Genomic DNA, 18,146 nt, shown 5'->3' with positions numbered 1-18,146 from the left:
GCCACAACCTGTGCCATCTATTTCTTTATATTGTAATAGTCAAATCATGATGGTTAAAGTTTATAGTAAAATATACAATTGAAAGTATATATATAAGCTTAAGACATGAAAATGTAAGACATTTAGTCTCTAATGATGTTATTACCATGTTTATGTTAAATCCTATAATAATCTAGCAAATCCTTTAATAAGCGCTCTCGAGAGTTATGATCATAAGTACATGTACTGATTAGGATTTAAAATATTCCATTAAACTTACTAATGATGGGAACCCTACTTTATAGTATTATTACTAAATAAAGTTTAAAGGGTAACAATAAGTCATTAGTAAATATTATAATTAAAGTACTTAATGCACTAAGTTAATGGAATGAGGATGAGTATTTATATTCTTAATGAAGTTTAAAATTATTACAAAGGAAACTTCACCTATATGAACATAGAAAGTGGTGCCGCTTCAACAAAAGTGAGAATAACTTTTGTAAATGTTCATGAAAACAAGAGGTAGCACAAGGCCATATTTGTGCTAAAATTTTGGTGAACTTTTTAAGTCGAACTAATTGATTCATGTGTGTAGTATTTCTGGTTCTATTTAATAGGAATCTAGGTTTAAGCTAAGGCCACCATGATTTCTTTAGAACTTTGAAATACTTACACTAAGGAAAAGTTTAAATCGAAAGATACTTTTCATTATGCATGAAACAATGGAATCTAACAATACAAGCTAAGTAGGGGATTGTTATAAATAGCTTGTATGTTAGATAGTATAAAGAGAAAGAATTCCTATATTGTTAAAATATAAGAAAGTGAAGGAATGGCAAGAGTGAAATATATATAGAATTATATATATATAATTCAATATATATTATTCTATTATGGCACTTGACAAGTATATGTGTGAAATAAAATAATTATTATATTGTAATTTTCGTAAATAAATTACGAACATATGTGTTTATTAACAAGTAGATGTGTCTGTTAATAAACAGACATGTCAATTCTATACAAACAGTCACAACTGTTTTTATAGGTGTCTGTTAATAAACAGACATGTCTATTCTATAGTCACAACTATTTGTATAGGTAGCTTTTAATAAACAGACATATCTATTACACAAATAGTTGTATCTATTGGAGATAGACAGATGTGTCTATCTAGTAAAGGTGCCATGACTTTTCATTCTTTATAAATATGGATGATTTTTTCAATTCAGAAATATACTACTTCTATTTCTTCTTCTTTTCTTCTAGTCTCTCTAAATTCAGTTCATATAAAAAGTTCTTAAGGGAAATCTTCAGGAGTTGCTGTCTACAGATTTCAGGCTTTGTTGTATCCTAGAGGTATATTGTCATAACCTTGCAGTAATCTGGTGGAGGCAATTAATACCTTAAAGATAGTGATTCATCATGCCTCAAAGCCTATTCTACACCCACTGCCTCAACAACCCCACCCCATCTTTCTTTCTTGTCAATTTATATTTGTTTATGTACATTAATTTTAGAAATTATATATTTTAATTTGGACTCTCTTTGTTGAATTTCTAGCTCTGTCACTGAATATAATGAGTGTAAATAATACAAAAACGCATATTAAAATATATTAATTTAATAAAAAAGAACCATTATGAAAAAAAGATTAAGCTTTTTCATTTAAATAAAAAAAAAGAAAAAATGTGGATGGGTCATTTATTTGAGTATCTTACTATATATATGCGGATTTTTATTTTTATAAATGAGTATGTTATGAATGTTGATTCTTGTATAATGTTTTTCACTTAATAGTTCCGACTGAAATTTTAATTATTGTTTATTTTCTTATATTGTAAAAATGTTAATAAAAGTGTGTTTGGAAAAATAATTATTTTTTTAATTTTCCCCAATTATATTGATAAAATATTTAAATTTATAATTTGATGAAAATAATGTTTTATTCAATGACTATTGTGAATCGTAAATGAATTTCATATTTTAAAAGAGTCTAATTACTTAAATATTAAAAACAAATTTATTATCTTTATTAAATTTTAAAATTTAACGATGCAAAACCAAAATAAAAGTAAACACTAATAATAATAATAATAATAATAATAATAATAATAATAAGGTCTAATAATCATATTCAAATGACAAAACTTTAGTGTAATTTTGTGATTTAATCCAAGTGTTTTAGTTTTACATAAAATAATTTAATTTTTTAAAATTTATAAAAATTTATCTAATTTTAAAATTGAGAAAAGTGTATTGGATATAATTGACATTATATGGTTTTTTTATTATAATCATTAAGACTACACGTTATCGTATCATAATTTCATATGCATAAAACCTATTGAGTAATTCTTCCTATATACCTAGATGTATACATCGACTAGTTAATAATAGGCATTTTAATTAAAATTATGGTGGACCTATTATAAAATTGTATGTATATAATTTTCTATCAGTTGAAAATTTATTCACCTTGATATATGGAAAATCCCTAAAAAAGGGCTCATTTATTGTGATAAAATTTGATTCTCTCGGTTCTAAATCTACCAAGGATGATTACGAAAGGGGAAGCAATCCTTCCAGGAATCAAAAAAAGGGACATGCCAATGAATGCTCGTTTTATTACCCTACAAGTACAGTGCCAGGTTGGGTCAGTGAATAGAGTTATTGGCACAGCCATGTTTCCTGTTTCTAATTCTTGGGAGGTTATACACAAGTAAATTTTGAGTTACAGGCTGAGGGATGTGAGGGATGAAAAGAATGGAATTGTTACACTGTATTTGGGAAGGGAGAAAAGTAAAGAGGGAAAAGAAAATTTTTTATTGTTTTGTTTAAATTGAGTAAAAAATAAAGAAGCGGAAAAATATTATAGAGAAAATAAAAGTATTTTATCTTTTTAATTTAAAATAGAGAAAAGTGAGAGAAAAATATTTAAAAGTATAAATATAATTTTGTATTTAATAATTTTTTTTTAAATTTAGAGATAAAATTATAATTTTATTATTTATAAAATAACTTTTCCTCTAATATTTTTCTCCCTCAATTTAAATAAAAAAAAATAATTTTTATTTTTATTCTTTATTTTCTCTCTTTTATTTTACTTTTTTTTTTCTTAAAATATTCTCAAACATAGTGTTGGTGTTTTTGTTAAAAAGGGCTAGCAGTAGCAGATCACGTGAGAAAGAATTTGCCTATAGTATTGCCCGTGTTCTTCCTCGTCATCGTTGTTGCGGCCAACCTAATTTATCATGGAGGAGTAGTGCCAGGATTTCACGTTTGGCGTACTTCTGGTGCTTAATTAATTTATTTGGGGTTTTGTATTTTAAAATTAGGTAAAATTTCTATAATTTTACAAAAATTAACTTATTTTATTAAAAATTAAAAGATTTAGACTAAATAGCAAAATCACGCAATGGTTTAGTGTTTTAATACGAGATTAGACATAATAATAATAACACCTGATGGTCCTCTATTTTCAATTATTTGCCAACTAAACCACAATCAACCATGTTCAAAACAATTGGAATTCTACTGATATATCATTACAGCTGCCAAAACATTTATTTAGGCCATTAATCAATTTTAATTGAACATGCTATTTTTCTATCATCAATTCAGCTTCTTTTTTTATATTAATTTAATTTATAATTAACACTAATGACAAAATTAGATATTAAATTTATGAGGATGAAACATAAAATTAATATATAAAAAATATATTAGTTTTAAAAATAATTTTAAATATTAAACTCAAAATATTTTATATATATATATATATATATATATATATATATATATATGAAATTGAAATTTTAAATTAAAAAAATGCAGTAAAAAAAAATAATAATAATCGAGTAGCTATTGGATCCAAGGATGGTTTAGAACGCTGCTCGTGCGAAGCAAAGTGAGGAAAATGCCAAGGACCCGTCACGCACGCCACATGTGTGGGGAGGAGGCTCGCGTTCTCGCATTCTTATAAAAATGTCCCAGATCCAAATCTCCTGAAACTAAGCTCATCATTCCCTCTTCCTCCTCCCCCTTTCTCTCTCCTGCGCCGGCGTATTTTTACATGGACACCACCGGCCGGCTCCACCACCGAAAGCATGCTACACCCGTTGACGACCGTTCTCCGACCATTCCGAAAGCGTCGGACGCGCTTCCGCTTCCCCTCTACCTGACCAACGCGGTTTTCTTCACGCTGTTCTTCTCGGTGGCGTATTACCTCCTTCACCGTTGGCGCGACAAGATCCGCAACTCCACTCCCCTTCATATCGTTACTCTCTCTGAAATTGTTGCTCTTTTCTCCCTCATTGCCTCTTTCATTTACCTCCTTGGATTCTTCGGTATCGATTTTGTGCAGTCATTCATTGCACGCGCCTCCCATGACGTGTGGGACCTCGAAGATACGGATCCCAACTACCTCATCGATGAAGATCACCGTCTTGTTACTTGCCCTCCCGCTAATATATCTACTAAGACTACCATTATTGCCGCACCTACCAAATTGCCTACATCGGAACCCTTAATTGCACCCTTAGTCTCGCAGGAAGACGAAATGATCGTCAACTCCGTCGTGGATGGGAAGATACCCTCCTATTCTCTGGAGTCGAAGCTCGGGGACTGCAAACGAGCGGCTGCGATTCGACGCGAGGCTTTGCAGAGGATGACAGGGAGGTCGCTGGAAGGCTTGCCAGTAGAAGGGTTCGATTACGAGTCGATTTTAGGACAATGCTGTGAAATGCCAGTGGGATACGTGCAGATTCCGGTGGGGATTGCGGGGCCGTTGTTGCTGAACGGGCGGGAGTACTCTGTTCCAATGGCGACCACGGAGGGTTGTTTGGTGGCGAGCACTAATAGAGGGTGTAAGGCGATTTACTTGTCAGGTGGGGCCACCAGCGTCTTGTTGAAGGATGGCATGACAAGAGCGCCTGTTGTTAGATTCGCGTCGGCGACTAGAGCCGCGGCGTTGAAGTTCTTCTTGGAGGATCCTGACAATTTTGATACCTTGGCCGTAGTTTTTAACAAGTATGCTAATTTGTTGGATTTCGTTAAAACACTTGTTCCATCTATTAATGTTTACTTCTTTTTTTTTGATGTTGATAGATTTTTGGACATCTCACCAGAATTTATTTTTTGTCTGTTCTTAATGATTGCAGGTCCAGTAGATTTGCGAGGCTCCAAGGCATTAAATGCTCAATTGCTGGTAAGAATCTTTATATAAGATTCAGCTGCAGCACTGGCGATGCAATGGGGATGAACATGGTTTCTAAAGGGGTTCAAAACGTTCTTGAGTTTCTTCAAAGTGATTTTTCTGATATGGATGTCATTGGCATCTCAGGTAAATTCCTTTTTAATCTTTGAAGTTTATATCACTGTTTGGGGAAGTTGCCTTTGTCCTGCAATTAGCTAAAAGGTTCTTGCGAATTTTCGGTTGAATATTGCAATTTTGAATGATACACATTATACAACAATCACATTTGTACATCACTTTTTTTGGCAAGTTTAGGAAAAGTGGTAGTTATCCGCATAATTTCTTACTCCTAGATTGTTCTTTGGTTTCTCTTTCAATTTGTTGGATGCAAGTCCTTTTTCCATTGTATATTTTAATTTCTTTGTTTGGATGGAATTATTTGAGGATTGGTGTTGTCTTCGTTAAAACTTGCAATACTGTTTCTTCGTTCATGGGATTTATCATTTATATGTTTCTCAATTGGCTAGGAAATTTTTGTTCGGATAAGAAGCCTGCTGCTGTAAATTGGATTGAAGGACGTGGCAAATCAGTTGTTTGTGAGGCAATTATCAAGGAAGAGGCGGTGAAGAAGGTGTTGAAAACCAATGTGGCCTCCCTAGTGGAGCTTAACATGCTCAAGAATCTTGCTGGTTCTGCTGTTGCTGGTGCTTTGGGTGGATTTAATGCCCATGCAGGCAACATCGTATCTGCAATCTTTATTGCCACTGGCCAGGATCCAGCACAGAATGTTGAGAGTTCTCATTGCATTACCATGATGGAAGCTGTCAATGATGGAAAGGATCTCCATATCTCTGTGACCATGCCCTCCATTGAGGTTATCGGACTTGGACATTTCATTTAATCATGGTTTCTGTTTATTGTGGCACTATTCAATAATTTGAGCCTAATTTAATTTGTTTTTCTGTCAGGTGGGTACAGTCGGAGGTGGAACTCAACTTGCATCTCAGTCTGCTTGTCTCAATTTGCTTGGGGTGAAGGGTGCAAACAAAGAGTCGCCAGGATCAAACTCAAGGCTCCTTGCTGCCATCGTAGCTGGTTCAGTTTTGGCTGGTGAGCTCTCCTTGATGTCTGCCATTGCAGCTGGGCAGCTTGTCAAGAGTCATATGAAGTACAACAGATCCAGCAAAGATATGTCTAAAGCTGCATCTTAGTGGGAATCTGGTCCCAGCAATGTAAAATGATCTAAAATAAAATGTGGCGGAGATTGTTTGGGAGAGAGAGAGAGAGAGAGAGGAAGGGAGGGATAGAGAGAGAGAGAGAGTGAGGGGGAAAAGTCAAGGCTGTTTGGTTCCCATGTGGGATTGTTTAGCTGTCATAGCTGTAAAATTTGCTGTTATATGAATTATGGAGATAGGAATGAAGCATTGCTAATTATGCTTTGCCTCTCCTTCTTCCTAACTTCTCCCCTCTCCCTCTACTTCTCTCTCTACCCTTCTAGTCATGTGATAGCATCTCCTATCCACCTATGAGCAAAACGTATCCCCACCCAATTATTTAGAGTATGCTGTGTACTTCCTAATTGTTAATTTTCAATCTCTTTCATTCTTTGTTGTTGCCGCTTGCCATGTTACATAATTGTGTTTGCAGTTGGGGACTAGAGCCTTTCACAGGTGGTCCAAGTGGCTTTATGCTTTTGGTATTTTCGCATTGTACACAAGAATGAGATCACAGATCATTAATCGGGTGACATTCTATTTTCTATAGCATGTATCAAATTGATTTCAGCATATACTCAAAAGTTCTGGTATTTTGAACTTTTAGGAAGCTTGAAATGCAATGTGTAGAATTTAACTCTTGAGGACTGATGTGGCAGTGGTATGCATCCAAATATCAATTTGTAGTGTGGTAGAAACAAAGGAAGAAAGATCAGTGGTTGCATAATTTAATAGTTGGAAGTCAGGGTGCACATTTTTTAGATCTCAATTTCTACAAGTCTGGCAAGAATTATAGTTTCATTATAATGTAAATAAACAATTTATCATTTTTTTTAACAGGACAATTTATCATTAAATCTCAATATAATCTATAATTTACAGTAAATGTTAATTTATAATAATTTAAAAAATATCAATTAATTAATTTAAAAATATAACAGATAATATAATATTAACACTATAGGACCCTTACAGGTTTTAGACATTTTAATTATGCAAGTAATTTTATTTTCGCAACAATACTAAATTAGTAATTTATTTTAAATAATAATTTCATAAATTAACCAACAAAAAATATAATATAATATAAATAATTTCTACTTAAAATAAAATTTAATACCATTATATATATATATATATATATATATATATATATATATATATATTTTTCTGTTTTAGTAACGATTATTAAATTATTGAATTTTTGTTGTCTAAGTTCTAAACGTTTCTCGATTAGGGTTTAGAATTAATGTTTAGCCCAATAAATTAGGCCCATTTGCAATAGGAGGGAGAGGTTAGACTTTAGACGCCATCGCCGTTTCTAGGCGCAGGCGGTGGGTTATTGCTCCAGTGTAAATCGCTCAGTGACGCAGGACTCGGCCTCGGAAATTGGCACTAGTATATCGTTAATCGCAACTTTTGATTTTGGTCAAGCCTTGTGGTGGAAGTAGATAAAACCTAATCCAGAAATTATTGAACAAAGCTCTAGGATCACTAAGTGGGGAAAAATTTGCAGCAATGTCGAGTGATTGGAGAAGAACACTGGGAAATGTGAGGACGTTTATAGGGAATTCAATGGGAGGCCTTAGAGGAGGAAGCAACCTCGCTTCGTGGCTTGTTGCAGGAACCCTAGCCTACTTTCTCTGGATCAAGCCCTCCCAGGACCTCAAGAAAGAACAAGAGGTAAGTCGATTTTTTTTTTTTAATTAATTTCAGTAATTTCAGCTTTTCAAGCACAGGCTAACTCTTATTTGTCTACTTTCTTAGCAGCAAAGGGCAGCACTTGCAGCTGCAGATCCTTATAGATATGTTGAGAAACGAAAACCCATACCGGATCCGCAGGTGATGCTTAATGTCCTTACTTTCTGTTTAAAATTGCTCAGCTTGAATGCTCGGTTCTTTATTATTATTTTCTTATTTATTGTTGTTGCGAGTCGATTATAATTTGGAATTGGAATTGGGCGATCTTTTTGCAGGAAACTGGATTGATATACGGAAACAAGAATAAAACAAGCAAACCGGTGGAATAGTTTGCTTGACATACAGTACTTGTAAGTTAATATGTTGTTTCTCGTATCAATATTATCATGTAATGGTAGTCCAATATATTTTGTAAGTCACAATAAGAAATGTTAAGTTCTTATTTTGAATACACCTACTCTTTGTTGGTCCTATTTTGGGCAGTTAGATAACATAATTCTTGATTACATTTGCTTAGATACAGAATGAGAGCTTCATTCTGTGTCAAATAGTGCATGTTGTAGATGTTTTGCTTGATTCATATGGCAAAATTATGAAGTCCTGTTTCTCTTGAGAATAAAAACGTGAAGAAACTCAACTCAAAGGCATCCCTTGTATGAAAGATTTCTCATGAACAAAAGATATGTCTCCTGTACAAGCTTTGGGAATACAAAGAAATTAATGATATACTAGAAAGAAACTGTTGAGCCTATTTTAGCTTGCATTGGTATGTTGGCGAGTTGAGCGAAAGTGAAAAACCAGAATCCATGTTTCTTTAAGTTATTTGTGATGACTTTGATTCGTTATGACTACATGTTGTCAGCAGTGTTATCAAGGCAAAAGGCGACATTAAGGCGATAGAGTGTCCTATGGCCTTAGGCGAGAGGCAAGGCGAGAGCCTTTTTGAAGTAAGGGGCCATAACCTTAATTGCCTATATATATATGTGTGCGTGTGTGCGTGTGTGCGTGTGTGCGTGTGTGTGTGTGTGTGTGTGTGTGTGTGTGCGTGATAACCTTAATTGCCTATATATATATGTGTGTGTGTGTGTGTGTGTGTTGTCAGCAGTGTTATCAAGGCAAAAGGCGACATTAAGGCGATAGAGTGTCCTATGCCCTTAGGCGAGAGTCAAGGCGAGAGCCTTTTTGAAGCAAGGGGCCATAACCTTAAGTGTGTAAGTGTGTGTGTGTGTGTGTGTGTGTGTGTGTGTGTGAGCCTTTTTGAAGCAAGGGGCCATAACCTTAAGTGTGTGTGTGTGTGTGTGTGTGTGTGTGTTGTCAGCAGTGTTATCAAGGCAAAAGGCGACATTAAGGCGATAGAGTGTCCTATGGCCTTAGGCGAGAGGCAAGGCGAGAGCCTTTTTGAAGCAAGGGGCCATAACCTTAAGTGTGTGTGTGTGTGTGTGTGTGTGAGAGAGCCTTTTTGAAGCAAGGGGCCATAACCTTAAGTGTGTGTGTGTGTGTGTGTTGTCAGCAGTGTTATCAAGGCAAAAGGCGACATTAAGGCGATAGAGTGTCCTATGGCCTTAGGCGAGAGGCAAGGCGAGAGCCTTTTTGAAGCAAGGGGCCATAACCTTAAGAGTGTGTGTGTGTGTGTGTGTGAGAGCCTTTTTGAAGCAAGGAGCCATAACCTTGTGTGTCTGTGTCTGTGTGTGTGTGTGTGTGTGTTATCAAGGCAAAAGGCGACATTAAGGCGATAGAGTGTCCTATGGCCTTAGGCGAGAGGCAAGGCGAGAGCCTTTTTGAAGCAAGGGGCCATAACCTTAATTGCCTATATATATATATATCTGTGTGTGTGCGTGTGTGTGTGCGTGTGTGTGTGTGTGTGTGCCTTAATTGCCTATATATATATATCTGTGTCTGTGTGTTGCCTATATATATATCTGTGTCTGTGTGTGTGTGTGTGTGCGCCTTAATTGCCTGTGCTTATAACATAAAAATTCATACTTTTAAATAGTTGATAAATAACAATAAATTAATAATTCCTATATAAAATAAATAACTAATTAACAAGATAAAAAGCAAAACTAATTAAATTAACAAGAATAATAATTAAAAAGTAAACTAATTACAAATAAATTAACAATACTCATATTAATTAATTAATAAGAACAAAAAGTAAAATTATCAAATTAACAATAAAATAATAATTACTATGTAAAATAAACAACTAATGTCTAATTAACAAGATAAAAAGCAAAACTAATCAAACTAACAATAATAATAAGTAAAAAATAAATTAATTACCATTAAATTAACAATACCCATATTAAATAATCAACCAATCAATAAGTAAAATAATTAATTTAACAATACCCATGTTAAATAATCAACTAATTAACAAGTAAAATAATTAATTCAATAATATCCATAAAATTTAAATAATTAATTAATAAAAATAAAAGGTAAAACAATTAAATTAATAGCAAATAATTAACTAATTAATAAAACCCAATCAAAGTACCAAACCAGGAGAATGAAAGGGAAAAAAAATGCAAAACTGGTGTAAGTCTGTAACTGAGTATCGACAGCATAACAGGGCAAATAGAGGAGAAAGAAGCCAACCAGGGAGGAGGAGAAGAAGAAGGAAAAGGAAAGAAAAAAAAAAAAAAAACTGTTGCAGGGCTACTGCATTCCGAAGAAAAGAGTGGGAGAGGAGGAAGTAGATAACAGAGGAGGAAGAAAATAACAGAAACAGAGGAGGAAGAAGAAGATGAGAGAGAGAGAGAGAGAGAGAGAGAGAGAGAGAGAGAGATACCTGGGCTGGAAAGACTCAATGTAGCTCCTAGAGTTGATGCAGCTCTTTTTTTTTTTTTTTTTGTCGGCAACAGGTAAGTCTTTAGGGTTTTATGTTTTTGTCTTAAAAAAGAAAAAAAAAAAGGGTTCTGCTGCGCTTTAAAAAGGCGACGCCTCTCGCCTGCCTTGTGCCTCGCTTCGCCAACCTGAGGCATCGACTCTACTGGTGCCAAGAGGGGCGCCTCGCCTCGCCTGGGCACCTCTCACGCCTTTAATAACACTGTTTGTCAGATGGTTTTGTTCATGCGTATAATTCCTGGTTACACCCAATCCTGGATTCACAACTTAAAGCTCACATTCAAGTATTGGCATGACTTAGTTATTATATTTTTGGTTGTTTCTTGGGGTTGGTATTGTTTCATTTGTTTGCAGGATCTTCTTGGTGTCCTTTGCACTTGCACAATTGATAAACATAAGTATGTGCTTCATCTCTATTTAAGAGTCTGGGTAGGGGGAGGGGACCTTTGCATCCTTTTTAAGGGATCACCGATCTCTGGTTTGTGGATGACCCAATGTCTGTGTATTCAAATTGTCATTGAGATTAAATGCAGCCACATAACTGTACGCAAGCATCTTGTTAGATTGTATGCCATTGCCACCACCATGTGACATGTGCAATAATGCAAACATCTAAACTCTAAAGAGATGTGGATTTTCTCATTTAGATGCTACCTTGTGTGAAGTGCATATATGCTTGTATATGCTCTACTTTTTTTTTGTTTTTGTGGGTTTACTTTCGTTGTCTTTCCACTGATATTCGTAATGATTCTAGTGACAGAAATCAAGTTCTGTATTTTTAAGGACCCATACAACTTCAAATTCTAGATTAGAGTCTTTTGCATTTTATATGGAAAATAGCAGCTAACCAATTGAACTCCCATCTAGTTTTGGCGTGGATAACATCATTTGTTTTTCCTTATTTATGGAAAATTCTACATGGATGTATATCATACAAGTCTTGCGTTTCATGAGAAGCAATTGTATGTCACTAGCCAATCACCTTATGGCATTCAGGAGTTAAGATTATCTTTTGTTTTTTCTTTCATTTGGACAGTTTGGAGTTGTAGAAAAGAAAAAGGGAGGAATTGTAAAATTGTAGAATACAAATGTCTCCTAGTAGGTCGCTGGGAGAGTATTTCGCAAAGATCACCTAAGGCTCCCTCTAGAATAACAATGATAGAGAATATCCGTGGTTGATAGGATCTAAACAATGAACATCTGTGGCACCTTTTCTCCTGCCAATCTACTTGACTAATAGAGTTACCTAATTATACTGAGAGATTGTTTGGGTTAAAACTTTTAAGATGCTAACATTAGCTTTGAAATGAGAACCAAATGAAGCATCAACCACATTGTCGGATTCGTTCTTCATAGCATTCTGATTTAGGATGTTTAGGACGATAATTGGTGCCTGCCTAATATAGAATCAGTTAGGGAGATAGACGTATATTAGGATGTTACCAAGGGAAGACATATTGGATTGCTTATGCTTGATCCCAGAGAATGTGAATCTAAGTAGCTTGAATTTAGCACCTGAACTCGTTGGCTTGGCAACTGCCTTTCAACCTAGGGATGACGAGTCTTCCCAACCCGATTCGAACGGTTCGGCATTATAATACTTATTTTTTATTAAAAAAATTTATTTCTATGTATTTATATATTTAAAGATTATAATTATATTTAAGACTTATATTTCTAACTTATTATTTGTTTTTTGATAAATATATTTTGGAAATCTACTCTGTCTTGACTTTGAACTCCTGTGAAGTAGAAATAGAAGAGCTATTCTCACCCTCGACTCGTCGCTTTCTCATTCTTATTTTAACTAGTAAGCACTTAGACTAGTTTTACTTATCATCTGTGATAAATTTCTTTTTAGATGGGCTTGGCTGTCCAAGACTAGTTTTGCTTACCATCTGTGATAAATTCATTTTTAGATAGGCTTGGCTCTCCAAGGCCCAAGGTTTGACCTCATGTCGGCTCATATTGTTTTCTTGTACTAATCGGTGGTAACTGGCAAGTGGGCTAGTTTAGTCTGGGCAACTCATTGATTTAGGGGGATTGACACCGGACTGTAGGTTCTTCCCATTTCGATTCTGATTTCTGATTGTCTCAAATTTAGTGGTTGAATTTTCATTTTTTTTCAGTTTTTTTAAAAGAAATAAATTAATTTTGATTTTGAATCAGACCAATTGGTTTTGATTGCTTCAAAGTTGATTTTTGTTAAATTAAAAAAATATATTACATATATAAGAGGAGGGAATTTAACTTGGGTCTTTCAAATTATATATATATAGGTTATGTTGACCACCACAATATTTTGTTAAATCAATTTAGATCAATATTGATCTAATTTTAATCTTAAATCAGACATGTCCAGCTTCAGGTTATAACTGCACCATGGCCATGCCTAAGGTGGACTACTGGAAATAAACAAAAAAAAAAAAAAAGGGAGGATTTATACGCAAGAGGCAGTGGGCTCCAAATGACTTTGCCCATCGACAAGACATAATCACGTGTCAATGGACCGATAGTTGCCCAATTATTGGTTTATACGGTGCCAGCCACCCAATTGTCCAGGTGTAGTTGAATCACGTGCAGCATGTCTACATGGCGAATCACGTGAACCCTTTCGACGTCAGCATTTCCATGTCATTTCTACCATGAAGGAGCCAAATTTTTTAAGCTAGACTCTTGAGTTGTGACTCGCTTAACTCTTTTTATTAGAGCGTAAAAGTTTTGACAATTTCATTTCTTTTCTTAACTTTCTCATCCAAGTCTGTCTGTGTATTTGTCCATTTAAAATCTGATTTATTTTTCCAATACAGGTTTCTAAATTACAACGAAATTAAAATCTAACCAGAATTAAAATCTGAATTGAGACCCGAGGATTCTATGGTCTGATCAAACTGAATCAATTGAAATCTAAATTGGGACAGGAGGATTCTACGGTCTAATCAAACTGATGGCCATCCTTGTTTTTGGGGATGTTTCTTATTATATTTGATAAATTTGCCTTAGTAGTTTGTTTGATTCCACCTCCTAGGCTGGTCCAACTTGGTAATTTTGTCCAATATTGCGCTTAATAATGCAAAATAAGATCACTCAAAATCCAGGGTTTGCAAGATAAACTTGAATAGCTGCTTCAAAAGAGACAGCGTCAGAAAATTGCATCCGTCCTGGAATGAAATTAGCTTTAATTTCAACTAATGACTGGATTAGTGGGTGAGGATCAACCAAATTGGAAGATAATCGGAGACCAAGGTATCTTGTCCTGTCGAGCCGGTGCCGATTAGATGGAAAGTGATACCTGATAGGATGATGAGTGGGCCCACTATAGACCACATGGCCATTTTAAGCTGATGCCCTGCACTGCACTTATAGTGCAATTAATATATTTAATTAAAAGTTAGCTGCAACTTGCTTATTCTTTTTAATACATAATTAGGCCATTTTGTGGGTGCTCTAACCATTTTTGTCAAGCTTAATGTGCTCCCCTTAATTATTTTACCCACTGGTTCCCAACTAAAGTCTTGGACATATTGAATCGTGGGTGGGCCACTTCATGTTAAGACTAAAAAGATATTATTTTTTAAAAAAAATTTATATTTTTCGAAGATATTTTATAATTAAAATTAATATTTTATAATTAAAATATTTAAAAATTTTAGTAATAATATCCTGTGGTCTTTAACTCTTTATCAATAATTGACCCATAACATAATATTATAATATGTTTGGCTTCACAACTTTTTTGCACTGAATTTTATTGGTATTTATATAGAGGCATATTTGTAGCTTAGTAAAATTAAGGTTGTGTATTAGATTGATCGTGAAAGCATCATCTTATGTTTTAGTTTAAGATTGTATTCATTAACAACAACATCATTCAAGATGGGCCAAAAAGCATACATAAAGCAAACATCCCATCCGCATTATATTATTATTATTTTTATTAAGTTAAATAATAATTAAAAAAAATTTCAAACTTTTATAAGTTTCTCGATTGTTTAATTTTATTAATTTAATCACTAAATTTTTATAATAATTTTAATTTTAATGACTTTACTTAATTAAATGATTCAATTCAAGTCATTTCCTACTCCAGGTGATTCTCATTTATGCAATTATTTTTATATCTTGCCATAACTCAGCCATATAAACTAAATTATTCTTCATTTATACAAAATGAAAATGGCAATATCAGTTTTAACATTTATTCACTAGGATTGGCTATAAACTATTTGAGAAGTGCTACTTCTCTAACAACCCCTCCTACCCCTAAATTTATATTATTTTTGTCACGACCCAACCTATGGGCCGGACCGGCACTAGGACCTGGGCCAGCCTAAAGCCCCCGAGGCCCGTAGTAAGCCTTAACTATTCATTAACCCAACTCTAAGGCCCATTTGGGCCCAATTTCAAGAAAACAAACGGACAGAGTCCGGCCATAAAATGGACTTTCCAACGGGGAGTTTTTGACTCACCCGACCTGTAAACACAATAAATACTCAATTGGGGAGCTCAGCTCACCCTCCACATACTCATCAACATAAAATAAATGGGAGCTCAGCTCCCTCATCCAATCCATCAACATGCATAACATATTTAAGTTTACAGGTCCAACATGATAAAAATATTACAGACCAAATTCAAATAAATACTGCTAACACATGCGGAAATTCTAGGAGTAATTAAAATTACACAATATTCATAAAAAACGTGCGAGGTAGAAAAGCAGTTTAACCCAGAACAAAATTTCCTACTGTGGCCTGTAAAATTTTTTGAACATGAGTGTGCGTTCGACTCAGAGAGTATTATATCAATCTTATCTATAATCTCTATAATCGTCTAGTACTAATGCAACTGTGGAGTGAAATGCAACATACACAATATTTTCACATCATAACATCAAAAGGTAATTTGGAGCACTCACACACCTGTAACATCATTCATAGTATATGGAGCCGATCCCTATCTGACTCTCTTAAATCCAATCTGGTGCCAGCGAAGAACTCAGCTCGGACTTCCACTTAAATACCAAATCGGGGTCCCAGCGAAGAACTCAAGCCGTGTCTACCCGTCCTATCCATAGTCCACACCACATCACACGCACGCCAACGCACGCACACTGCTCCAAATTACCACAACAACACTCATGGCACATTAACAGTTACCAATGCAACATAATTCGTGCCTAGAGTTTAACTACATAAATATATGCATATAAGTGATGCATGGGCATGCTGAACATATAATAATATCGAAATTACAGTTAAAATTAATATTTTACTCACAAACTTGACGACAATTTACTGTGGCGGCTGGGCGGAGGAAGAAGGCTGTCCCGGCTCACCTGACAATCATATTACATTTATTTAATACAATCTGACTCAATACAACAAGGAAAAAGACCAATTACGTCCTAAGTCGTGCCGAAAATCCGGCAGAGTCTCCCCTATACCTAGGACCTACCCAACCTGCAAAAAGGATTCAAAACACACTTCTATACTCACAATCCATATATCAACAGTTCAATCATATCACACAGCCCCTCCTGGGCCCATCAAATCAGTCATCAATCACAATACGCAAAATTTCAATTTAGTCCTTATTATTGATCATTTTTGCAAAAACTGCCCAAACAAGCTCTAAAAATTATAAAACTTTGCCCCGCGGTCCTTAGCAATATTACTAAGCTATTGCAAAAAGAATCGTAATTTTCTAAGCTACCACGAATATTTTATGGATTTTTAATCCTATTTAAGCACTAGAAAATTACGTAAAAACAAGGTTCGGGTTTACCTTTGCCGATTCCGACTTCGGGAACGCGCTCGGGGCGTCTGACAATGGGGGGCTAGCCAAAACCTCGGCCCAATTCGGAGACTTTTCCGGTAACGGGTCTGTCTGGCCGGAATTTTGCAGACCCGATCAACTGTCGAATTTCCGCGAATCGAGGATACCTACACGAAGCCCATTACACGGGGGTTAGTACATAAAATTTTCAGAATTTTCTAAGCTCATTTAATGCTCGAAAATACACTGCGAAGTTCCGTGGGACCCACCGAAAAACGGTGTCGGAAAAATTCGAAATTTATGTCGTTGCGAAGCTCTCGACGAATGGAGCGTGCTGGTGGCCTCGGTTTCCTCGTGGGATTCACGGTTTTCGAGAAATTTAGCCCAAAAGTCGAAATGGGCTAAAATCTTCCCGAGCTAAAATCGGACAATCCGCTCGATGGATTTCGGCGTTCTTGGTGTCTATGGAAAGCTCTCGCCGAGTAGATGGTTTTGGACACAAGACCCGGTCCAATCGGACCGGATCGGATTTGGCCGAGGAAGGCGGTTGAGCGGCGGCAGGCAGGAGGACCTTCGCGCGTTTGCAGGCAAGTGCCATTTGGTTGGGACGGTGGGGAGGCGGCCGGCGAGGAGGACGAGGCGGTGGCCCGTGGCGGCAGAGGAGGAGAGAGAAAAGAGAGAGAGAAGGGGAGAGCGTCGCGCGCGGGAGGAAGAGGAAGAAAAAGAGAAGAGACCGGTCCGATCCGGTCCGGTTCGATTCGGCCGGTTCGATTCGAAATACAAAATTTTGAATTTTTTACTCTGCCTCGGGACCGAAAACGAGGTCCAAAAATTCCGAAAAAAATTCCCGAAAACTCAGAAAAATACGTAGACTCCAAATATATTTTTAGTTTTGCCACGTGGTCTTTAAATTAATTTTTAAAAATCGTTAAAGTTTATATTTTCGGAAAATCGAACCCGATTTTTAAAATCCGAAAAATCTCAAAAAAATTCCTAAAATTCAAATAAAATTAAAATACCAAAAATACTCATAAATAATAAAATTTGGGGTGTTACATTCTTCTCCCCTTACAGAAAATTCATCCTCGAATTTTTACACAAGGCAGAATAAAGTACATGATTATACATTGAACAAGTATGGGTACTTGCTACGCATGTCCCGCTCTGACTCCCAGGTGCATTCTTCCACTGACTGACTCCTCCACAAAACCTTAACCATAGGGATCTGTTTGGATCTTAGCTGTCTTACTTGGTAGTCCACTATGGCTACAGGTTGCTCCTCAAATGTCAAATTCTCCTTTAGCTCTATCACATCCGGCTGCAGTACATGAGAAGGATCGGGAATGTATTTCCTGAGCATGGAGATGTGAAACACGGGATGAACGTGAGAAAGGTTGGGTGGTAGCTCCAACCGGTAGGCAACT

At 35.6% G+C, this 18,146-nt stretch overlaps 2 protein-coding genes and 1 long non-coding RNA gene across 5 annotated transcripts; 2 read left to right on the top strand and 1 right to left on the bottom strand.

Moving 5' to 3' along the window:
* The first annotated feature begins 3,820 nt into the window (after positions 1–3,820).
* Positions 3,821–7,224, top strand: LOC110669274 (3-hydroxy-3-methylglutaryl-coenzyme A reductase 1). Its single transcript, NM_001405338.1, is given in 4 exon segments — positions 3,821–5,013; positions 5,145–5,326; positions 5,707–6,053; positions 6,148–7,224. Coding segments are annotated over 4 exon segments (1,728 nt in total). The 5' UTR covers positions 3,821–4,057; the 3' UTR covers positions 6,391–7,224.
* Positions 7,225–7,624: 400 nt separating this feature from the next.
* On the top strand, positions 7,625–11,597 carry LOC110669276 (uncharacterized). 3 transcript variants are annotated; one of them, XM_021830839.2, is made up of 4 exons: positions 7,625–8,076; positions 8,161–8,235; positions 8,370–8,444; positions 11,299–11,597. In XM_021830839.2, the coding sequence occupies exons 1-3, from the start codon at positions 7,912–7,914 to the stop codon at positions 8,421–8,423; spliced, it is 294 nt and encodes a 97-aa protein (XP_021686531.1). In that variant the 5' UTR covers positions 7,625–7,911; the 3' UTR covers positions 8,424–8,444; positions 11,299–11,597. The 3 variants fall into 3 exon arrangements, with proteins under 3 accessions (XP_021686531.1, XP_021686530.1, XP_021686532.1); XM_021830838.2 differs by lacking the exon at positions 11,299–11,597 and having other exon boundaries at positions 7,631–8,076; positions 8,370–8,600; XM_021830840.2 differs by lacking the exon at positions 11,299–11,597 and having other exon boundaries at positions 7,660–8,076; positions 8,164–8,235; positions 8,370–8,600.
* Positions 11,598–15,914: 4,317 nt separating this feature from the next.
* Positions 15,915–17,228, bottom strand: LOC131170371 (uncharacterized). The gene is made up of 3 exons (XR_009141155.1): positions 16,992–17,228; positions 16,732–16,889; positions 15,915–16,282 (listed from the first exon to the last, which is right to left on the bottom strand). It is a non-coding gene; the product is annotated as an uncharacterized LOC131170371 (long non-coding RNA).
* Between the last annotated feature and the right edge of the window lie 918 nt (positions 17,229–18,146).

This window comes from Hevea brasiliensis, chromosome 2, assembly GCF_030052815.1.
Source record: "Hevea brasiliensis isolate MT/VB/25A 57/8 chromosome 2, ASM3005281v1, whole genome shotgun sequence".
NCBI classification, from domain to species: Eukaryota; Viridiplantae; Streptophyta; class Magnoliopsida; order Malpighiales; family Euphorbiaceae; genus Hevea; species Hevea brasiliensis.
Note: the sequence above shows the minus strand (reverse complement) of the source record. Positions and strands in the feature narration are given on the sequence as shown.